Source organism: Podarcis tiliguerta, assembly GCF_965153285.1.
Source record: "Podarcis tiliguerta genome assembly, chromosome: 11".
Taxonomy (NCBI): domain Eukaryota; kingdom Metazoa; phylum Chordata; class Lepidosauria; order Squamata; family Lacertidae; genus Podarcis; species Podarcis tiliguerta.
Window position 1 is genome coordinate 7866606 of NC_139544.1, and position 25032 is coordinate 7891637.

A 25032-nucleotide genomic window follows, 5' to 3' on the forward strand; every position below is an offset into this window, starting at 1 on the left:
ATTCCCTCTTCAAACAGGCCTTTGGCTAATTAATATTCTACAGCCTTTTAAATGTGTCTGTGAGAAGCAGAGTTATTGTTTTGCTGCTTTGCTCTACTTATTTACTTGTTTTTATCCAGTATTTTATTCTGTGAACTGCCCTTAGATCTTATTGTCTAATAAATAAACAAATAACTGATCCAAGCACCTTGTCCATATCCTCAAAACTTACTAACTGAAACTCATTCAACATAGCAGGACTAGACAGTGCTCTGGACACCTTTCAAGATTCATCTGCTGTAACAGAGTCAAGATCCCAGTGGATACAAACGATTTGATCCTTAAAATGCGTTGCAAACAAGTCACAGCAAGTTACCATCAGTTCTGTAAAGACTCCCAAATGCCTGATGCTGAAGTAACCCTCAGATTATAAACTGCATTATTAAGATCTCAAACAGCATTACTATTAAAACTGTACAAATGTAGAAACAGCTACCCTGAGATACATACAGAGAACCTCTAGCAGCAGCAGCAGCAAAGTCCATACTTACTTTACAAATAAAACTTATCAAATTGTTCAGTTGTGTGTAACCCAGAAAAATAGTAAACATTTCTCACACTGAAGCAATTCTGCCTTTCACACTCCCATTATCACTGAAATTTAAATGACTTAATGCATAGATACACATGCAAGTATTATTTTGTGACACTGTTAAGAAGCAAACAGTTCTCCAAAATTATTAAACTGAGACAGTATGTCAGAAGGATTTTATATGTGACTGAAGAGAAATATTGTTATTGTGCCACTCACGTTTTCACAATATATTCCTGGAAAAAAGGAGTCTGTTCCATGAAAATATAATTATGAATTTTATGCAGCTCAACCTCTGCATAAAACAGGCTGAAAATGGAACAATGCATGAGTTTAAGTATTTTTCTAGGTTAAGGAGTAAATATGCAATATGAGTATTTTTAAAAAACCATAAAGGCCTACATTGAAGACTTCAAGCAATTGTGGATTCATTTAACTAAGAGTGAACTAAAAAAAAAATTAAGCTGCACACAAATATTTTCTTTCACTGTCTTTGAATAAAACTTGGATACAATTAGTTTCTCCCAAGACTAGAAAGATTAAACAAAAACAATAGAGCAAAATTATAGAGCATATATAAATTGTTTTCAAAACAAACAAAGGCATTCCTCCAGATTACATTATTTCCCCCTAATTGAAAGTTTGCTTTTATAGTGCTCTCTTGCTTACTGATTTGTAGACTTTGGTCTTCACTTGAAGTTGCCAGTTTAAGCTCCACTGTATTAAGAGCTATTAAAATTACTTAAACACCACATCTTTCTTAACATTCAAAAGGAGAGACAGCACAGACTGTATTTTAATTAAAGTAGAACATATTTCAACACAATGTGAATGTAGGATGTCTCTAGAGTGGTTTCTAAAAATGACATACTGTCTCTGTGCTGTAGATGCTGCACCTTTAAATAATCAAGTTAATTTAAAGCAGTCAGGGAGAGGATTCATTTGCTTACTTGTATCCAGCTGTTGGCCTTCAATTCCACAGGGTTCTGTGGTTCACCACTGTACAGACAACATAAGCACCACATTAGAATCTTCTGGCATTCGTCTGCAGATAGCAAACCAAATAAGAATATTTAAAAAAAATCAAAGCAGAGCAAGAGCAATCTTTTGTTCATGTTAATAAACAAAAAAATCCCAAGGTCTAAAGCCAGTCTTTATCCTTATATATATATATTAGTTTTTTATTTCAAAGTAATTCCATTAATCCCATATAATAATGGTTTAAACAATGTAGGAACCTGTTAATATTGTTTTCAACAATGCTTTTCAATGACATACTGGAAGGGGAAGGGACAGAATTCCTAATATATTGAGGACCTCCATGCTAACAGCAGTCCCTGAACTATGGGGGAATGATTAACTCATCATATAAACGGTCCAGCATAATGTTTTTTATTACAAGCTATATCAAGTCAGACCAAGCTGGCTTTCTGCCATGTAGATAACTTTATACTCCAGCCAGACAGCTTCTAAATGCAAAACATCTTAGTAAGGCTACTAAAAGACAACTTTCAATCTCGGCTCTTGGTGCCTATAAGGACTACAGCAGGTTATAATGGACCTTCTTAGAAAAAAAAGTTAGAAAAAAATGAATATGGGATAGATATTTATTAAAATTATTGCTCAGTTTCACCAAGCCTTCACAGCCGTAATTAGGATGAATGCATTTAATAGGGGTAAATAATTTTAATGAGGGAACAAAACCAGAGGGCCCACTATTTCCATTGCTCTTTGCAATTTCTGAAGAGCCACTAGCTAATGTGTTGCATAGTAAAGGATGTCAAAATTAATGAAATTATTCAAGTCATTAGATTGTACAATGATGAAACAATAGTCTTGCTACTATCACCTACAACTAACGTATAGTCAGAGCCAGCAAATTTATAGCCAATTTGCAGCTCAATTATCTAAAATCAGAAGTACTCTGGGCATAAACCTAGCCATTCGGTAAAACATTAAGATGCTTCTGGGACTGTCAGTACACACTATGAAGTAACTTAGACCAAGTTCTCAGGTATTTATATGCTATCTAAGGAAACGTAATTAAGGGTGAGTGATGAAGAAAGTTAAATGGGACCTAAAGCACAGGAAGTGGGGTAGATTATGGCTGGACCACAGTATGGCAGTAAATACAACAATTCTGCCCAAAATCATTTTATTGCTTTAAAACTAGTTCACAGGTGGTACCTGTTATCTTATATTAGGTTTATCTCATATTAGCAGCTCCAACAGATGTAACTGGTGGAGAGGGAAAGGGTTCATAATTTCGTATCTGGTGGTCTTGTGTAGTTGTCAGTGTTTGGGGGGAAATGTTTATGCCGTAATGTATGTGGTAACAAGATAGCGACATGATGGATCCCCAAACTAGCTTAACTAGCTTTAATGGTGCTTTCAAAGAGTTATTCTTGAAAACATGTATCATATTTATTCCTGCATATTTAGGAACAGCTGAACAACAAAATCCTCTAGTCTAGGGTTTCCTAAACTTGGGTCTCCAGCTGGTTTTGGACTACAAATCCCATCAACTTTGAACACTGGTCCTGCTAGCTAGGGATGATGGGAGTTGTAGTGCAAAAACAGCTGGAGACCTAAGTTTGGGAAATCCTGCTCTAGACAATTTTCAACAGACCCTTGGTATCAAAAGTTGTGATAAATGACCCTTTTAGAGAACATAAGAATAGTCTTTTGCATTTGCTAGTTCACATTAAACCACAGTCTATTTTAACTATGGTTCAGTAGGACATGCAAACCAGGCCAGCATAAAGATAGCTTCATGTGTTCCAGATAATACAACTCAGGTCTCGGTGGTTTCAATAAGAGTTAAAACATTCTAACTGCAAGTGGATAGAAAGACAATAAGATCTTTTAAAAAATATTTTATCACTTAAAGTATTATTATTTTAGTGCAGGGATGGAGAACCTGTGGCCCTCCAGGTGTTGTTTGATAACTACACTCATCATCCCTGACCACTGCCAATACCAGCTGGGGCTGATGGGAGTTAGAGTCCAATAGTCAATATTCCAATAACTAACAAAATAAAAAAACCAAATATTTTTATTTCACAAAGCTGATTTCAAAAACTCACCATAGCCAATGACAAAAGGGTTCCAACAAAGTCTTCCCAATAATTGACCAATTAGTGGAAACTCTTGGACTGCACTAGTACAGTTCTGAAATTAAAGAGAATAGTAAACCAAAAATATTGTGTGTCAAAATGTATTGGGGGCCCAAAATAAGAGGGGTTTGGAGAAAGTATCTGTAGAGCAGAGCCTCTTCAAAGACTAAGCTTGTATTCCATCATTGTTGAGCTCACCTTAAGAACTTTGCAGATGCTTCCACAAAGATGGCACTTTTAAAGATTGCACTGACCATAATGGAGAAACTTTGCGGGACACAAATGCAAATTCAAAATAGGTTAAGCTCCCACCATACACTGGGGGGGAGGGGGAATGGAGAGCATGTGGACAATGTGCCCCTCCCCTGTCCTGCATAGAAACTGCTGGCCAAACACTACTCACTTCAGTATTCTTTCTTGCAAGATGCAGTTAAAAACATGTGAGACAGTAACAAGAACAGTGATGGAGATTCAGTGGCCTTCCAGATATGGTTGAAGTCCACCTACCAGCAGCCCCAACTAACATGGTCAGTAGTCAGATTATGCAAGCTGTAGTCCAGCAACATCTGAAGGGCCACAGAATCCCTATCCCTGTTTCAGGACACAAAAACCTCATACAACTCAAGGTTAGAAAGCATATAACGTGAGATAATCACATGTTCATGACACTCAAACATAATCTGTAGTTGACCAAGAGTACCCTCTGGGTGTATCAACATGCAACATAGTCCACCAGCTTCCTGCAATAAAGCTTCCTGTATGCCTGTGAAAGTGCAAGAACACATTGAAGGCTGCAATACATGGCTGGAGAGTTGCACCTGGCCTGCCTGAGGGCAAAAAGAGGTGGGTTTGGTGGCTTCCTTTCCAAAACTGGCAATAATTCCTCATCATAGATCAAACTTCTTTCATAAATATTGCAAGACCTTTCTATTTAGCCCACTTTCTGTGTGTGGCTAGGATGATGCTTATAAAGCGTGCGGTTTTAATAGTTGTTACATGAAGAAAAAGAAATTAAAAATTAACACATGGTTTTGATATATTGCTATTTTCCCTAGCTTTCAAGATGGGATGGATTAAGTCAAATAAATAAAAATAACAAATTATTCAAAATGTCATGCCTCTTACATCATACTATGGATTATACGAAGGATTGAGTAGAAACTACAGTACAAAGAAGTCATGAAGTTTCTGTTACTGTTTGCTATATTCTACATGACATCATACTTAAGTCAGTTATAACCTGAAATTTAACAGACACTAAAGCTACAAAACCTAAACAACGTTTAACCAAATGGAAAGCAGCTTTGCTATAAAAGTAATGCATGGTGTAGTTTATAAACATTCTTACGCAATCAGTCCATTTTTTCCATTTTTGTAGTTTTACTGTCTAATAAACAGAGGCTTTTAAAATGGTACTAACCTAAGATAATATATAAGTAGCAGAAAAGAAAACTGTCACAAGCTGCTGCAATAAATGTTTCAGATTCATCCCATAATTGGAGCTAGGCTTGAGCAAGATTTTATAGAAAGGTAGAATATAAATTCAACAAACAAATAAATGAATATTGGGCAAATACATAAGATGAATCTGTGGCCAAGCTTCACAAGACATTCACAAGACATTCATTATAATTAGGCATTTCAGGGGGTGGGAATCAGTTTCAAAAACACATAATGTAATTCATCATTGGTCTATAGCTTATTTTTCTATAGTCCATCAGATATTTGACAATTATTATCTATAAACATTTTTCTCACCTTTTATACTAGTAATGTAGGCTAAATGCTGTAGCAGTAAAATACATTTTCATGCCCCAATGCCAAAATGCCCCAATGACTAATAAATTGTTTTCTAAAAAATGGTAAGGAATTCCAGGGCAATACTAATTTTGCACAGGCACAACTAGAAATAAGAAATATTTGCTTGTGATCCAACGATGGTGGCCTGAAATTTCTTTGAATGCCACATCAGTAGGGTTACTGTGTCAGCAGACTCCTTAAGATTTAAGAGATAAGTTATAGTATTGCATGTTAAGAGTCTTTAAATAATCCAATTTATGACCTGAAAACCAGAATCAAATACTTGTTTATTTTAAAGTATTTTTTAAAAGGTTACTGTGTTGAGTAGGAAATCTCATGTGAGAACATAACCAATCAAAAAGAAAAAGCTCCTTTCACAATAAATCAGGAGCACAGGAAACACATTCCTGTTTGCATTACCTGTGGCTGTTTCACCAATTTGCTTCTGTGATCCAGCAATACATTAGGTCAATGCTACAAGGCTCTCTGCTACTGTTAGCTTTCTGTCTTGTCAAAATGTGGGGTGCAGAACGTTTCTGTAACAGTCTTCAAAACAGTTCATTCTTCCAGTTAATTCACTTACCATATGTTTCAAAGCTCCATAAATCTGTAGTAGAAATTCCTGTAATTCAGGCAAGTGAAGGCAGACATCTTGCTGAGATTCTGAAGTGCTTGTCTGACCCCATTCAATAGTCTTGTGCAGCCAAAAGTCGAAGCCGAATTTAGTGACTCTAGTATCTTTGGCCATCCCCTCACCTTGATAGTTAAAAAGATGTATGAGAAAGCTCTTCTGTGATTAAAAAAACAGTAACACTTTGCTAACATTTAACACATGGTGAGATACATGATTAAAAATGTTTGCAGTTTGCATGATGCATGTGAATCTATTGGCTCCTAAAATGGAACATTTCTACATTTCTGTGCAGAAGTGGAAGAAAAATAATCATTACAATATATTGAAAAAAACTGTTACCATGTTCCTGCATTTTTACTATTTTCTAATCAATACTTTGCTAAACCAGCAGTGAAACAGCATTCTGGTATGAATAGTTAAGGAAACAGACACACACACACACAGAGAGGCATGTACAAACTGTAACCTTTGGGAAACAAATGCACAGTCTGAATTCTATTTTTTAAACTTAAGACACCCTTGGGCTGCAATACTTCACCCAGAAACCACATGTTTGGAACAAGAGCAACACTGCTAATTCCCAGAATTCACAAATCAGAAGTCTTTTAAAATATCATAAATCACAACTTTCCATGTAAGATACATATCTGAATGTTCTATGACCGCATCAGAATTCAACCACAAATTAAATGTTTCACATGGAGAGAAGGCAGGTTATCCTTTTTCTTCCTAGAAATTGCAAAAACCTATTCAAAGTGCCGATTTTGACCTATAAAGGCTTTAACGGCTCAGAATCGCAACACCTCAAGGACCGCTTCTTTCCATATAAACGTACCCGGACCCTGAGATCATCTTCTGAGTGAGGCCCTTCTTTGTCTACCTCCTCCTCAAGAGGCCCGGAGGGTGGTAATATGAGAACAGGCCTTCTCTGCTGTGGCTCCCCTTCTGTGGAATGCTCTTCCTAGAGACGTTCGCCTGGCACCTTCATTATACACCTTGAGGTGCCAGGCAAAAACGTTCCTTTTTAACCAGGCCTTTGGTTGATTTGATTGACATCCTATTCCCTTTCAAAATGTGGGTTTTTGGGGGGAGCAGGGTGTTATTGGGTTGTTTTTATTTTAATTGTGTATTTTGTGGTTTTATATTTTGATTTTATTCTGTGAACCACCCTGAGACCTCCGGGTATAAGATGGTATATAAACTCAATAAATAAATTAATAATAATAAATTCACTTTCCATGCCCCCCTAGGGCAGATTTATTTGTTTATATGATGGTGATGTGAGACGTGGGCATAGTCAGGATTTTTGTTGTGGGGCAGGACTTTGTATGGGGGGGGCAAGGACTTTGTGGGAGGGGCAGAATTGATGTGATTGGTGAGTTCGTTAAGTATTTCTATTGTTTTACTTGATCTAGGGGGGGTCAGCTGCCCCCCTTGGCTACACCCATGATGTAAGGAAGCCACAAGTTGCCATCTGGTTCATGACAACCAAGTTTCTCCAACACGTAAGATCAAGATCATAGCTAATGCTAAGCCAAAAAAACTTCTAAGATGTGAGCCAGAAAGTGACAAAGATTGTTCATGCCACTGGAACTAAAATCTGTATTGCAGAAAAACCACAAAAACTATGCCACATGGTGAAAAATTATTGTATTTACAAAGGATACAGGGCCGACAAATACTCTGCCAATTGTATAAGGTGTAGTAGTACAGTAGTCTACACCCGTTAAGGTGTAGACTACTGTATTACTACTGCTACTACTAGCTAGGGCATGTATACAAATCAAGGTATGACTCAAGACAAATTAACGTGGTACGTATGTGTGGCAAAGAAAAGGAGCTTGGAGTTGCATTTTAAGTAGCAAGATGGAAAAATCTGAAAAGCAAATTAAATGAGAAACCTAAGAGCCAGTTGCCTGAGAGCTCCTAGCTCTTTAAAAAAAAGAAAGTAAACAGGGCCCTCCAATTCACATTGGGGCCATCATACTTGGGGCTCGTGGGTCTTTTAAAATCTATTCACCCTTGCAGATACCCATCCACTCAGGTGCCATTTGCTTTTTTATAGAAAACTTATGGATAAAATGATTTTCTCTAACCAAGAAACTAGGAGCTTAAGGAGCATGATGAGATTTACACTGGGGAAAAGCTTAACAAAGCCCTCCCTAACATCTCAATCTCAGAGGTGAATTGGAGGTGCCTAACTAAAGATACAGGAGATCTGATCACAGTTCTCAAACACTGCTTAGAACAGGGGTCAGCAAGGCTTACCGGGCATGGGCCGGATCACTCCCGCAGACATCCTCCGTGGGATGGACCGCAGCAGCACAACGCCAAAAATCACATCTGCACATGTCCACAGTGCCGGAAATCACTTCTGTGCATGCCCAGATGCCAAAAATCGCACCTGCGCAGAAGCAATTTTTTGTGTCTGGGCATGCGCAGAAGTGATTTCCAGAGCCACAGAAGAGAGTCCCCGCGCCTTGCTGGTTTAGTGCAGCGCGCAGCTCGGTTCGGGGGCGGCTCATGGGCCAGTTAAGCGACCCTCATGGTTGCCAACCTCTGGCTTAGAAGAAGCAGTGACTGAAGAGCATGCTTTGGGGCAAACCAATACTTCTTTACAGATTACTGCTGCCATTACCTGGGTGTCATGACCCAGGTGCGGACAACACTACCTCCCTAGATTCCTACCTGCTCACCCCCTCATTTTGGATATTTGTTAACATTATTACAAAAGGTGCAATAAGCCCCCAATGCTGTCTCATCCAAGGGGAAATTAAACCCTGTAGCTCTACTCCTCATCTTCTTGCCACTCAGGGAAGTGGGGTGCATAAACTTTATGCTCTCTAGCTTTGGCTATTAGGGGTAGGGACAAGAGAACTAGGGCAGGGCTCCACATCCTATGAGGAGAATCCCCCTCCATATACCCTATAGTCACCACAGGTTATCTTTTTGTGTGAGGTTAAACTTTGATACGTGGAGACTCAGGCAGAAGTTGAACAAATAAGAAAAATTTATTACAAATACAACAAGACACTAAACACTGTCTTTCTTTCTAAGCTCAGAGACTCAGAGTGGATATTACACACAGATCAGAACCAACTCTCCAGCTCGCGCTCGCTCTCTATCTCTTCTCCTCAAAATATCTCCCTATCTGAACACTCTCTTAGAAACAGAAAAAGTGCTGTTTCCACCCCCCTCTGGCTAACTGTCTTTATAGTCAATCAGAGAGAGGCTCCAGAACCCTGCTGGAGTTTCAAAGTACCACACCACCAGACTCTGGTCTAGCTCAGCTGTCTGTCACATTGTACCAGTTTCACTAGGTGGGAGGCATGATTTGTAGACAGCCCTGGTGAATCAACAGGAGAAGGGAGTATTTATATTCAGAAATTTGTTGCTGCCAGAAAAAGAAATAGAAAGCAACACCTTACTTAGCAACCTATATGTAGTTGCCAATCTTGATGTTGGCTGAGGTTTTTTTAGAGGTAGAGAAACAACAATAACAGAAAACAGTATTTTTCCATACACTTTTATGAATTTGGATACTTCTCAAAGTGGGGAAAGCAACAATTCAACTTGGTGGCTAGTGTTCAAACAATGTCTGCATTATATATATCAAAGGAAGTATACACAAAGGCCATGTTGTTTTCATTGCAATTACTATTAAAGCTTTTTATGGATCTGGATTAAGTCAAACTATAGTTCCTATTCTTTATTAGTCAATTATTGGAGGAAAAAAAGATAATGAGCATTCAGTTGCTGAAGGGCCATTGCAGCAGTGAAGAACAAAAAGCATACTTATTTATCCTATAAAACATGGTGCTTTGTGCGATGGAGGCTGCAGGTGGCAATTGGTGCGACGAAGGGTGGTGGCATAAGAGAAGCACCTCTTTTTCTAGAAAAACAGCCCTGGTTCTATGATTCCTTGCAAAGAACAAAATGCACCATGAATAATATCAAAACTGCATCAATCAGAAGCACAACTAGTGCACAGGTGTAATATGTAGACCATAAACTCTTCACAAGTAAAACAATCCTTTAGATGTGGCTCAAGCAGTTCCTCTAACTGAAGTGAATTAGTTAAAACTAGACCTTCAAATTCTTACCTTCTTAATGCAACAAAACGTTAGAGATTTAACACCGTGTTCTATAAAATGTTTAACCAATGGTGCATGAAGCCTCTGGGTCCCAATACAACTTTTGTGTTCTCCTATCCTGAGCTTAATCTTTCTTGTGGTCAGGGAAACAATTATATGCACATTGAAAAAGGAAGGTCAGGTGGCTGGCTCTATGGACTTAATGAGGATAAAGAATGGATATCTGTTATTTTAAAATTCAAAGATATAATCTTCCAAGGAGTTATGCCGCACTTCTTGCCATTATGGCTATTACACTGTATTAAGATATATGTGAATGGAATATTGATTATTGCTGTCACTGAGAGTCTTTACAGAATACATGGAAATTCTATGAATCTATGAAATAGAGCAAGAAACTTGATTAACACTGTAAGGTCAGGTGTACAATGGAATTATTTGGTACTTTAATAGCATATAATTTTACATGAGTTCACAGAAACAACTAATAACCACTGAGTCCTACAATTTTACATTAGCAAATATATACATTTATAAATTGAGATAAGATTAGATGTTTTTTTAACAGATGATTGCAAATTCTTGCAATCTGGATATAATTACTTTTGATCTTGACACAAGCAATGGTGATATTGGGATATAATTTGGTGAGCAGAAGATAGCTTTTAGTTTAACAATTCGAAAAAAATGGCTGATTTGGTTTTTCATTACACATATTTTCCCCAAAAGAATGTGTGTGTTTTTGGATAATCTGAACTCAGCATAAAGGATGCTGAAAAAAGCCAAGGCCACTGAAGAAGGCTAATAAGCCAAAACACAGTTGGCTTTTCAATTATCCAGAAAATCTGAATGAGTAACATTAAGAACATCTTAAGCTAGCATTTCAGCCATATAAAGAGGATGCCGATGCTTTATATAAAAAGCAACACTATAGTGAAAATTGGTTGAGCATTATGACCTCCATGTTTTAGTAAACATATTCTCCAAATGTGATCTTTTACCTGTCTCTCAACAGTCTCGGTAATGTGCAACTGGTCCAGGGAAATATGTTAATTAGCCATTAGAGATTTGCATTGTTTAGCTCTGCTACTAATTTGCAGCTGCTCCACTAGGCATTTTTAAGGAGTCTGTCATTTCACACTGTCAGTTTTATGCACCTGAACTTTAGGGCTGGGAATGCAAACTTTTGCATTCAACTAAGCACCTCAGAGGATGCACAGTAATGTTCTCAAAAATATATTTTCTATTTACCACAGAGAGCTTAAACTATCCATCACCTGAAAAAACCTTTCCTTTATATATTCTCAACAAGGGAGCTGTCAGTTACCCTCCTTTGCTACAGGTGAAATCTAAAAAAATTAACATGTTAAAAATTAACATGGGATAGTAGTGAACTGAGTTTTACTCAGAGAAGGCCCACTGAAATTAATATGACTAAGTTGGGTCCATTAATTTCAATATGTCTACTCTGAGTAAACTTAGTTGAATGCCACTCATTGTCTTTTTCATAAAGAAGGCGTATGTGTGTGCTTTAGAGAGGGAAAGACAGAGCATTTCTATCACTGCACATGGTGCTTTACAAAGTTATTTACCACAGGAATTCTCATGCTAAGTGCTCCACTTGAATTTGCTATGTGCTGAGGTTTAAGGCAACTTAAACAGATATCCAAACAGTAAATTATATTTACTATCAATACCAGTTCTGTTAGCACCAGAGAGTCTAGAGTCTTACAATGATAAATTAAAAAAACAAAAAGCAAGAGACCCAAGGGAACTATGACTTACTTTTGAAAATAAGGGCCATATTCACAAACAGCTTCTGGATAGTTGGCAAAAAGAGACTTAAAATGCACTTTACTGTATATGACATCTTAGTAGTAAATGAACATGGAAACCAATGAGGAAATCCCTTTTTCCATTTCTTCATTATAACTTTCTAATATACCTATATACTTCCCAAGAGGCCAAGAAAAGCAATGATTTCACTCATTCCATGTATACCTCTCAAAGAAGTCTGCCACTTCCCTAGAGGGAAGCAAAGAATTTCTGCATTACCAAAACTAAGTGAAATCAAGGAAGGAACTCAACACTATGCCTACAGGCTGTTTAAGCAGCACACTGCTTAAAACAAACTCCACTCAACCTTGATGGCACTCAAATGAAAGAGACCATCTGAACTACAAAGTCTTTACATTCTTTAAAGACTAGTTTAAAGACTCGTTTCAGAAATCCCAACACTTAAGGTGTCCCCCCCCACCCAATTTTCAGAGAGTCAGCATTCTAATTTAGTCTGGCAAACTACGCACTACATGCAAGCTTGTGTGAAATAAAACTGTATTTTGATTAAACAAAAAAGCTTTGCAAGTGATTTTGAACAGAGAAACAGTTGGGGAAACACCACCATTTCCCTACTCCAAATCCACAACCCTAAGCTGATTTCCCATTCAAATCTTTTAAAAAATAGGTCCATTGAGTGAATTCTGGCAAAAAACCAATTGAGAAGGGTGATTGGGAATAGGGAATGGGAAGTAGTTTTCTACCTCCTCTTGAACTATGAAAAAACAAAACATCACAACTGGAAGAAAGCAGGGAGGGAGAGGGAAGGAGGGAGGGAGAGGAATGAAGATTGATCTTTGCTTAATAATTTCTATAAGATTAAAAATAGCAAAATGCCTTTAATAACTTAAGAGTGATAAAATATTTCAGAACAGTATCCATGTTATTTGCAGAGCACAAATCAAAAGACAGGAGATCCCAATTGTGTGTATAATAATAATAATAATAATAATAATAATAATAATAATTACTTTTTACCCCGCCCAACAAAATATTAAAATACAGTAGTCTGTTAAACATTAAAAGCTTCCCTAAACAGGGCTGCCTTCAGATATCTTCTAAAAGTCTGTTAGTTGTTATTCTCTTTGACATCTGGTGGGAGAACATTCCACGGGAAGGGGGTGCCACTACCGAGAAGGCCCTCTGCCTGGTTCCCTGTAACTTGGCTTCTCGCAGCGAGGTAACTACTAGAAGGCCCTCGGCACTGGACCTCAGTGTCCAGGCAGAACAATGGGGGTGGAGACGCTCCTTCAGGTATACTGGACCAAGGCCCTTTAGGGCTTTAAAGGTCAGCACCAACACTTTGAATTGTGCTTGGAAACGTACTGGGAGCCAATGTAGGTCTTTTAAGACCGGTGTTATGTGGTCTCGGCGGCCGCTCCCAGTCACCAGTCCAGCTGCCGCATTCTGGATTAGTTGTAGTTTCCAGGTCACCTTCAAAGGTAGCCCCACATAGAGCGTATTGCAGTAGTCCAAGCAAGAAATAACTAGAGCATGCACCACTCTCGTGAGACAGATAGGGTCTTAGCCTGCATACCAAATGGAGCTGGTAAACAGCTGCCCTGGACACAGAATTGACCTGCGCCTCCATGGACAGCTGTGAGTTCAAAATGACTCCCAGGCTGCGCACCTAGTCCTTCAGGGGCACAGTTACCCCATTCAGGACCAGGGAGTCCTCCACACCTGCCCACCTCCTGTCCCCCCAAAACAGTACTTCTGTCTTGTCAGGATTCAACCTCAATCTGTACTGAGTCCACTCCTGTACTGTTAAATGTATATGGGGCCTAACTCATACCTTCTGCTTATGGAGCTTGGGAGCCGAGATGGCAAGCATGGAATCCCACATCCCCTGTATTCAGTGAACATGTTTTGAAGGTGCAAACAGAGCTAGAATAGTTCTCTTGAAAAGGCCTTTTCGGTCTTCCAAATGAAAGCAAGACTGTGAAGACTGACTTGATGTACCACACAGATGCTGAGCATGAAAACAATAGAATCCTGCTTGTGCTGCCCCAGCAGCAGCTGAAAAAGGCACCATAGGATCAGGTTGCCTGACACATTAGACCTTAACCGAGTTTGTTAGCATATATTATAGATGGGAAAGGTCACGTAACCTCTGCCATTGACAATGAAATACTATTCCCTCTGGTTTATTTTCAGTTACAATTAAGTTCCTCCAATTAATGCCTACACTACTGCAAGGGTAGACTCCTCTCCTCCCCCATATTAACTGTGACCGTTGAGACTGTCTTCCTATTACATTTCATGCTGCTACAAAATTACCACTGACTGAGGAGTTCTAGACAATTATAATTCTCCTCCACTTACTCCAGCTGCTTTCGGGGAGAGAACAAAATAAAGCCTTGCTCCTGCCTCAGAACCACCCAGTCGAGTGCTTGTTGTTCTATACTTTTAGGAAGTGGGGAACCCTGTGGAGTTTAGGCATGGGGTATTTGTTACATCCTTCAGAGGCTGTAAGCAGCATTTCTAACATGGAACGGATTAACTTTATTCCATCAAGTAAGCTATCTGGATTAGTGTCTGAATTGTAACATTATAGTCAGTAACTTTTGTCAAGTTTTAAAGGCAGTTCCCTACAGTACACCCAAAAGCTACAATCATGGGTTGCATAGGATGCAGAGACTATCTGTAACCTCAGATATTGTAAAAGCCTTGAGTCAGTAAGAGAGGATACAGAGGAGCACACTAAATTAAATCAGCAAATGAAGTTTTTCAAACTTTACAGAAAAGAGTCCACAAAGTAAGCATCTTCAGAGTGACAGTAGTAAGAAAAAAATAATCCTCAAAATTAAAAGCAAAGAAAACCATTCCTTTGATGGGGTCTCCTTTATCACATTCCAGTTTATTTTAAAGCACTTTATGATGCATAGGAAAGAACTTAAAAATCGAAACGATATATTAACATGTAGACTGAGCTCCATTTAATACCAAGAACACAAATCAGCTTCATGTGTTTTTGTACATTAAAAATGTGAATAAAGAATCTGAAAAGCAGTGAAAATGGGAAAGCCAAATTTTCTAAGGTTGCAACACATGCATCTCTGGTCTACAACACAAGAAATGCATATGTAGAAAAGTAAAACAAAATAGTAAAACAAAAAAAATCGTTTATTATAAAGATACTGTTTTAATTAAAATGCAAATTTTATTGAAGAATAAATGTTAAGTTGTTAATAGTAGTGAAGTCCACTGAAATTTATAGATGGAAAGTACTATGTAACTGAATGAAAAAAGTGCCAAGAATGAAGTACAACATTTGAAGTCTTCCCTCTCAGTGCAGGAGCTATACTAGGATCAGAGGCAACTGACGCCTCTAGGTATCCGCCAAGATCAATGCTGCCAAAACCTAACACTAAGCAACTAAATACTATGTAAAGTCTACATTGTAGTGTCTGAAAATAGCCAGAAAATAAAAAGCATTCAAGCCAGAAGTGGTAAGATAGATAACTATGCACCTGCAAGACAGTGTTCCTCCTCTGAGTACAGGAACAACCCAAAATAAAAAGGGTGTTAGTATATATTGCTGGGTACTCCTTAAAAGAAGGGTCCAAGGTCCCCCTGGGTGTACACGTTTCCTCAATCCAATGGCATTTACACATAGCACCTTCAGTATTTGTTTGAAGTCATTAAATAGCTGCCCCACGGAAGAACTGAGTCTAAGAAATAGCAGCCTACTAAAGTCTATATGTGAATATATAGCCAGTCAGGGAGCTGAAGCAAGATGTAAAGTAAAGGTAAAGGGACCCCAGACCATTAGGTCCAGTCATGGCCGACTCTGGGGTTGCAGCGCTCATCTCGCTTTATTGGCCGAGGGAGCCAGTGTACAGCTTCTGAGTCATGTGGCCAGCATGACTAAGCCGCTTCTGGCAAACCAGAGCAGCACACGGAAACGCCGTTTACCTTCCCAATGGAGCAGTACCTATTTATCTACTTGCACTTTGACGTGCTTTCGAATTGCTAGGTTGGCAGGAGCAGGGACCGAGCAATGGGAGCTCATCCCGTCGCGGGGATTCGAACCACTGACCTTCTGATCGGCAAGTCCTAGGCTCTGTGGTTTAACCCACAGCGCCACCCACGTCCCTGAAGCAAGATGTACTCTCTGCCAAATACCTGCATTATCATACAACTTTTGTTTCATCTTTACTGGTGGATCCTGACCTTAGAGTTATGATTGACCAATCACTGCACCTCAACCTTTGAGTAAGACCTAGACAAGTAATTTTATGTTTTCTACGCTCAGAGAGTCCCTGCCACATACAAAATATGAACACAGGATATATCCACTATACCAATCTTGCTGTCAGCAAGAAAGGTTCTGCTCTTCAGAACCTGGTACAAGCTGCAGTCTAGATCTCTTTTTGAAAGGGTCGAGAGCTCTTAAGAATAAAACTCAGTGCCCCTGGTTGGCAGCTGTGAGAACAAGATGCTGGACTAAATGGACCACTGGCCTGATTCAACAGGCACTTGTACAGATAGTACAAGTATTCCGCATTCCTATACTGCAGCGTTTCAGTTCCTAATGCCTTTTTGTAATCCTGTGGCACACTGTGGGGAAATGGTCGGTCTCTGAGCCATTTCTACTGCTACATTTGGTCTCCCTTTAGTGAGCAGTCTCACTCCTAAGACAATTACTATCTCTTTGGATGCTATCTCCGTTTAGAGTTAAGCTAAAGGTTTTCTTTGCAAATGCACCTGCTACTGGGCACACAGCAACAAGACTGGTGCACTGTCAAGTCCAATAGGACAGACTACACATAGAATCAAAGAATTGTGGAGTTGGAGGGGATCACAACCCCCTACAATGCAGGAATCACAGCTAAAGTATCCCTCATAGATGGCCATCCAACTTTTGTTTAAAAAACTCCAATGAAGAAGAGTTCACCACCTTCTGAGGCTGCTAACTTTTGTGTTCCTGGCTTGCTTATTTGAGTGCCATGAGTTTCGCAGGCAGTTCCAGCAGTAAAGACAGTGGTCTTATTTCTCATCCTTTTACCACCTTAGTTATCTCTTCTGAGGGATGCCTGAGGGCATTAACCTTTGGGGGCATATGCACCAACCCATAATGAGCTCACTCAACATATTAGGTCAAAACTCAACCAGATGCAGTGTAGTGTTAACATTTGTGTGTTTTCAATTTGATGTAGATTGTGTACAGATGGATGGTATTAGGCAGCTAGTGAACTATTATATTAACAACAACATTTATTTGCTGGCCTTTCCTATTTCCAGCCCATGCCCATTGTCAGCTGCCAGAAATTCTCTCTCTCTCCCATCAATGGATCCTCCCCCCTTTCTCATTCAACAGTTACTGCAGTTTTACACTTGGGGATTGTATTTCTGAGCCTCAGCAGGCAAGCTCAGCACCTATTTATTTTGGATTGTGGCCATATCCTTTGTGGCATGGGAATATAAGCAAAATCTAGAGCAATGAAAAGCTGGTGATCATCAGCCTATTAAGTTGGTGACCTGTCTCTATTATTTGGTTGCAACTAGTTCTGCCATGTTCTTGTGGATCTGCACATGCTAAAATCTGGACAAAGCACCCAGGTTGAAGCCATAACCTCTCCTTTGGCAGTGTTGCACAATTTGGACTAGTGCCTATGGCAGTTTCCTGGCAACTGCATAATCTGGTGTGAGATGTTAGAGAAAATGGAATGGTAGGGTGGAGGCACATTGCCTCAAAGGAGTGGAGAAAAGCAAACAGGCCATTGCACTTCTTCATAAATATCTGTGGCAATGGGATGATTCAGCATTTGGACAGTTCTCACAAGCTTCCTGATCTCTATTGGCCAGGCAATGTTCACCCCTCAAACATGGACAATGACATTTGGCTGAAGGATATTCATTCACACTTCCCCATCGAATCAATGCAGCTGCACTAGTGAAACGGCGTTCAATTGTTTGGCAGTAGAGTTAGACTAAAAGAGCTGTCTTCCTCCTGTAGCACTTGAGTGACATTTTATGCCATTCCACTTTTCCCAGGTTCCCCAACTATAGGCTGAGGTTCTTCTGTCAAACAGGCAGGCTCTCAACACCATGTGTGCTCCTGTCCTTAGGCAACCAAATTCATTGACGCTGTAGCTAACAAAATATTAGGCTGTTTTAAACCCAGTATTGTTTTCTTTTCCCTCACTTCAGTAGGATTCCTGCTAGGGCTGGGTGATATCTGGTTTTCAACATCTTGATATATCACCAGCTAAACACTGCAAGATACTGACATATCACGATGTCTAAAATAAGGATGGAGCTATGTAGAGGCATTGGCTGCTTTACCGTTTTTCACTGCATGACAAACACACACCATGATTCATGATATATTTCCAGGTCAAAAATTATGAAACCAATATGAAATTCAAACAAGTTTAGGTCATTATACTGATATAGTGCCCATCCCTAATTCCTGCTGCAGGCAGCATTTTTTAAAAAAGAAATAAGATGTATCTACACACCTACTCCAGACTAAGTACTTTCCAGCCAAATGTTTCAAATCTCCTTAATTTCAGTTGGAAGCAGCAAGACAAACTTAATTCTCCTCACTAACATCAGTTGCACTTACATGAAAATATTCTTTAAAATAAGTGATTTAAGACCTGATAATTACAAACTGAATTAAGCATGTCAGTAAAACTATTTCTACAGTTACAATAATTTTCCTAAATAAATTCTCTAAAAACTCCATGATCTGGAGAGAATTAAGAATTATGAGATAAAAGACCATTTAAAGATGATTTAATTAATTCAGGATAAAACTATAACTAAACCATTTATACAGTGTACATCAAATCCACATTTCAAAAGTATATTTTCTGTGCAGAAAAATAATGAAGGAAAATAATGGATAATAGAGAAACAATTTTGTCTAAAATAATCTCCTTTATGAAAAAGTGGCTTAAGGACTACAATGTTTGGGGTTTTTTAAAAATAAAATAAATGCCAGTCCACAAGAGGGCAAAAACTGCAGTATTTATTTAGCAAATCTGTTTCCATCCAAAAGATGGCAGTGGCAGATCAATCATCAGCCTGTACTGTATATTGCCAACAAAATTGGTGTGGGGGGAGAGAAAAATTTAAGAAACCCCTTCACAAAGTATGTTACTGTTGCTGACAAGATAATAACTTCCCAAACTTCTCCTAAATAATTGCTGTACTATGGAAGGGATCACTGTCACCAGCAGAACATTTGAAAATACTAAAACCCCAAAACACTGCAAAAGATCAAAATGGGGAAAAATAATGACCACACAATTCAGGGAACAATTCTATCATTCTTTAATCATAAAAATAAAGAAATGGAGTTTCTGCTTTCTGAAAACTAATCTTTAGCTAAAACAAAAATAATAGACTGAATTAAACCATTAAGGTTACCTCTGCTGAAGCGATTCTTGACATCAACTTAAATCTGTGAATCAAAATCACCAAACGCGCTCATTTTGTTTATTGAGGCATCTTACTTTGCACCTGTAGATCAGCAAAATATACCAAAAGTTATACATTACAAATAAAAATAGTCTTCAAAATTAAAGAAATTGTTGATATATCTAGTCTTTTTGCTTCTTTTGCAGGCCGATCCACAAAAGTTTCACTTACTAAATAACTGTGTCAGGTTGTTATTAAAAGTACAAGAGCAGTCCCGTCCCCCCACAACCACTGCTCAAAAGGCTGACCACACCCACATCCACCTGTTTGCAAATGAGATAAATCTAAAGTGCTGCACTTGGGATGCAGTTATTAACTTACAGCATTCATTACATTTTACAATATTTCAGCTCGCCTTTCCTATGTCATATTAATGTTGCAGGGCATTCCCCACGAGCCCCTAACAGCCAGCCTCGAACAGGAGCCTTGTTAGCAAAGGCTAAAACTGGTAACAGTGTGGCAAGGAAAGCTATCTTCGCTACCTACCCCCCCAAAAAACCTTCCCCCATTGTGCTCAGTTCTGATTCTGAACCTGAATGTGTTATATAGCAGGCAGAGGGGAGCTTTTTAGTGTGGGAACCAGCACCCTTTCTCCTCCTGAAACCTCACCATATAGTGCATGGAGATAAGTTCTTTAACTTTGCAGCATGAATTCCCCCAGCCTTTTTGCCAGCACCAAGGTACAATGAACTTTTTAGGGGCTCAAGTAATTCCCTCACATCCCCATTTTCTCTCAACATTTGACTTTTAAAGCCACTGAGGATGATGTGCCAGTCCATTTTCAGTGGCTGTTTTTCTGTTAATTTACTAACTTACTACTTTCCAACATACCTGGGAACTCCCAAGTATGCAGGTACCTCCTCTTAACTGTGGGTGGCCTTGTTGCCCTGCCCAACTGACAGGCGCCAGATCAACAGAATCAGCTTTAGATGGAATGACGCTCATGCTGACTATATGTTGATGTGTGTTATCATTCACCATTTTAAACAGTTCCAAGACCAGTGGGACAGATGTCTGCAAGAGGACAGATGTGCACGCAGACTGCAAAGAATGTAAGCTTATTGGAGAGCAGGAAATGAGTATGACACATACTACTTTGCCTTGAAGCAACACCACCACCAAGCTCTTAAGGAGCCAGCATTTAAGTATATACTGTACAGTATATGAAAACCTTTCATGACAAGCTAGTAATGAAATTCCCTCTTCTACTCACCTAACAAGGGTAAGGTAAAGGTAAAGGGACCCCTGACCATTAGGTCCAGTTGTGGCTGACTGGGGTTGCGGCGCTCATCTCGCTTTATTGGCCGAGGGAGCCGGCGTACAGCTTCCGGGTCATGTGGCCAGCATGATTAAGCTGATTCTGGCGAACCAGAACAGCACACGGAAACGCTGTTTAGCTTCCCACCGGAGCAGTACCTATTTATCTACTTGCACTTTGATGTGTTTCGAACTGCTAGGTTGGCAGGAGCAGGGACCAAGCAACGGGAGCTCACCCCATCACGGGGATTCGAACCTCCGACCTTCTGATCGGCAAGTCCTAGGCTCTGTGGTTTAACCCACAGCACCACCAGTGTCCCTCCTAACAAGGGTACAGGAGCCCTACGTCTGACTGGGCCTATAGCAGTCTTGTTTTTCATATATTAGCCTCATACAGGGGTAGGCAACCTAAGGCCCATGGGCTGGATGCAGCCCAATTGCCTTCTCAATCCGGCCCACGGAAGGTCCAGGAATCAGTGTGTTTTTACATGAGTAGAATGTGTGCTTTTATTTAAAATGCATCTCTGGGTTATTGGTGGGGCACAGGAATTCGTTCATTTCCCCCCACAAAATATAGTCCGGCCCACCACATGGTCTGAGGGACAGTAGACCGGCCCACAGCTGAAAAAGGTTGCTGACTCCTGGCCTAGTAACAAGAGACAACCAATAACTCCATGCAAGCAGGTGAGCAGGCTGGCAGAGGAAGGGTGGACTGGTTCCTCCATCCATACACAACCAGTAGCGAATCTGGCAGAGGGAAGACTGCTCCCTTACACTGTGCAGAGAAATGCAGGTTACTGCAGGAAGAACAGTGAACTCCATACTGCTGGCTGAGGAAACCCCAGGGTCAAATCCTCTTGAATCATTACTCTACCTTCTGTCAGTAGTACACCCTGGCAAGCTACCTAGGCAGCAATGGAAAGCAGCAGCAGAGCTGGGTATCACCATTTACATTTCCCCCACAATGCCTCCAAGCAGGGTTGCCAACTTGAATAAAATTCGGGGGGGGGGGGTAAGCCCTGCCCTGCACAACTGATCGCATGACTCAGCGCACACACACCATTTGAATGGCAATGCCCATTAACTTTGGGGGCCACGGCCACCCCTCAAGTATCTTATTTTGGCCCCTATGTCACTGCGGGAAATAAAAATGGTGATGGATTCTCCTTCCTTGGGAGGTTTTTATGCAGAAGTTGGGTGGCCGCCTGTGATGTATGAACTAATTTGAGATTGCAGAGGGTTGGACTAGATGACCCTTGGGGATCCCTTTCCAACCAGATCGAGCCATCCACTATCCAATGCTGCTCAGTGTACCAGACCAGATTTATTTTATTTTACCAAGTGTGGGGGGTGTTTTGGGGGGGTGGCAAAGTCGGCATCTCTATTGGGCTTCGCCAACTGCAGGCCGTGGCCCTGGCTGCTTATTCTTTGCCAGCAGCCGAATAAGCCTCTCTCTTTTTTTTTTCCTTTTGGGCAGGCTAGCCGCTTATGCTCGCTTGGCCTTCAAAGCTCGCCCATACGGGAAGAAGATTAGAAGAAATTTAAAGACTATCTACAAAAACATTGTAAAATTAATGAATCTTAGAATGATGTTGGATTGAAGCTAAGTGGGAATTTTTAGTAGTAATGTTAAGGAATATGAAAAAATGGATTGTTAACAGGTGATAACTTAAAGTTATAATATATTAAGATAAAAGATGAGATAAAGTTAAAGAGGGAAAGGATTTGCTGAATTAACTAATTGAACTGGAATGCAAGAAAGGGAGGTGTGGGCAGGGCAGGGAAACAAGCAAATGAAAGATAAGCTATGGAAAGACGGATTTGTTTTTAATTGTTCCTATTTTGTTTTTTCTTTTTCTTTTTCTATTTTTTTCTAATTTTTGTTATATATTGAAAACTTTAATATCTTATAAAAAAAAAAAAAACAAAGCTCGCCCATACGTAGCCGCAGCCACATTCACCCCACACCCGCTTTCCTCCCTCTCGGCTACTACTAACGTGGCTACTCGGGAGTAAGCCCCAACGGCTGCAATGGGACTTTGCCGGCTCCTTCGCCTTCCTCCAGGGCCGCCGCCTGAGGGAGGCGACCGAGGAAGAGGCGGCTCTCCTGAGGAGAAAAGCGCGGGAACTTAGGCCAGCAGGGCCGCTGACGAGGCCAATGAGGGCGCCTGGCCCAGAGGAGCCGTTAGCGGGGCAGCCTTGTGAGGGGGGCCGTTGGCTTCTTCCCGCGCGTGCTCCCCCTTAACTTTATGCTTCCAATTTTTTTTTTTTAACGCGCCCCCCCCCCACTGCCTACCAGGGAACCGAATTCGCCCACTTCAAAATGGGGCAGCCACGCCGAGGGGAGCGGGAGGCGCTTTGCACACCTGTGAGGGGGGGAGTGGGGGGGGAGAAGCCCCGCCGCAGCCCCGCTTTTGTCCCGTCCCCCCCCCCCTCACAAAAAAAGAAGGCTCTTCCACGCCAGCCCTTTTTACACGCGAGTAAACACGCGCAGTTTCAGGCCCGCTCTCTGTTCGAACGTATATTTTGCACGCGCGCTCGAGCTCGGGGCCTTTTTCACTCGCTCTTCCTCGGCGCAGCGAGACTCACCGCAGCCGCCGCTGCTGCCTCCGCGCGCAGCAGTTCAAAGCTCCGGCGGGGCGGCCTCTTCGCAAAGGAGCTTCGGGAGGGAGCAGCGAGTGGCAGCCGCGGCGGCCAATGAAGGCTCGGCCGGGTGTGTTTTTTTCGCTGTTGTTCTCCCCCCCCGCCCAGGCCTGCAGCATCCAATCCTTAAAAGCAGAAGGCGGGATTTCTTCGCCGCGGCCTTTAACCCTTCATAGCCCGCGAGCCGGGCAGAAAACAGAGGCTACGGGGCTTGCGCAGATGAGAAGTAGAACCTCCAGGTTCAGTGGCAGTCAGCGTGTCACTGAATGTGAGCTGCGGGGAACTGAGAAGCGAGCGGGGCGGATGCAGCAGGGGAAGACTGTTCTTCATGTCTTGTTTGAAGACTCTAGGGAGTGTTGGGTCTTCCTTGGAAACAGGATGCTGAACTTTAGGCTGGTTCAAAAGGGCGAGAATAATCAGCAGTGACTCTTCCCTCCTTCTTTGACCCTTCTTCCCCCCCCCCATGCATTCTGGGATTGTAATAATAATAATAATAATAATAATAATAATAATAATATATTATTTACACCCCGCCCATCTGGCTGGGTTTCCCCAGCCACTCTGGGCGGCTTCCAACAAAACACTAAAATACAATAACCTATTAAACATTAAAAGCTTCCCTAAACAGGGCTGCCTTTAGATGTCTTCTAAAAGTTTGGTAGTTATTTTTCTCTTTGACATCATCTGGTGGGAGGACGTTCCACAGGGCGGGTGCCACTACCGAGAAGGTTATTGTTTTTCTTAATCAATTTATTAACATATTTACATTCAGCCCGAAGGGTTAGAATGTCTGGAGAGATGTCAAATCCTCACGAGCATGAAGCTCTCTGGGAATTGGGGTGGGGGTGGGGTGGGGTGTCAATTTAGTTCACCTTTGAAGCCAAATCAGTTTTTCCAAAACCATAGGAGAACCGAAACTTAAGCCATCCTTCAGAATTCACTTCTCCAAATTTTACAGTACAGTTTTCCAGCCAAGTAATATTTACAAAAATGCATATAGTGGAGTAAAGTGTGCACATGGTCCTGAAAATAAGATACAAACATGCATGCCATTACAGGGAATTGCTCTGTTAAAATATGTAGATTAGGCAAAGTTGCATACAAACATGTATCTTAGGAGGAATTTACAGTTAACTGCTGGTAAATTTGCAAGAGGGTTTTTGTAATAAAAAATGCAAACTGATGTGGAGAACAAAACTTAAGATGCAAAAAATGAGAAACTGAGAGAACCTGAAATTGACAGATTCTATTATCCCTGTTTTGGGCTAATTATTCACTTTCCGCCTGACCTACCTCACAGGGTTGTGGAGACGATAAAAGAGGAAGCAGAGATCATATATATATCACTCTGAGCTCCAGCTGGAACTACTGTCGTCAGTTCTTCCACCCCGTTCACATAGCACCCCCCCCCCACACACACTCCTCATTCTTTACCTTCTGAGGTCCATCAGCCTGATCCTTAATGAGTTTTTTCCCACTGGTGAGTAGTTTTAGAACTCGCTCCGATATCTCAGACAACTAATAAAGCTAACATCCAAAAATAAAATGTGTAACTGGTTGTGTTGTTTTGGAATAATTTTGTAAAATTCTGTGTCAAGTAGATTTGATTGCTTTTTAGATTACGGGTGCATCACAGCTTTGGACAAA

At 40.6% G+C, this 25032-nt stretch overlaps 1 protein-coding gene across 6 annotated transcripts in view; it reads right to left on the reverse strand.

The window, feature by feature from the left end:
- The window catches only part of FANCC (FA complementation group C), a 69629-nt gene extending 46142 nt beyond the window's left edge, over window positions 1–23487 (reverse strand). For 5 of the 6 annotated variants that reach the window (XR_014502953.1, XR_014502954.1, XR_014502955.1 and 2 more), the window contains exons 1-4: window positions 19435–19524; window positions 6071–6277; window positions 3658–3742; window positions 1522–1616 (exon numbers count right to left, since the gene is read on the reverse strand). Coding sequence is in view for 2 of the 6 variants with exons in the window: in XM_083403450.1 (XP_083259576.1) it covers window positions 1522–1616; window positions 3658–3742; window positions 6071–6277; window positions 19435–19458 (411 nt within the window). In the remaining 4 variants the exon portion in view is untranslated. Of the gene's footprint in view, window positions 1–1521; window positions 1617–3657; window positions 3743–6070; window positions 6278–19434; window positions 19528–23331 lie in introns of those variants that run through there. The other variant, XM_083403451.1, reaches the window with a different exon arrangement.
- Window positions 23488–25032: the final 1545 nt, after the last annotated feature.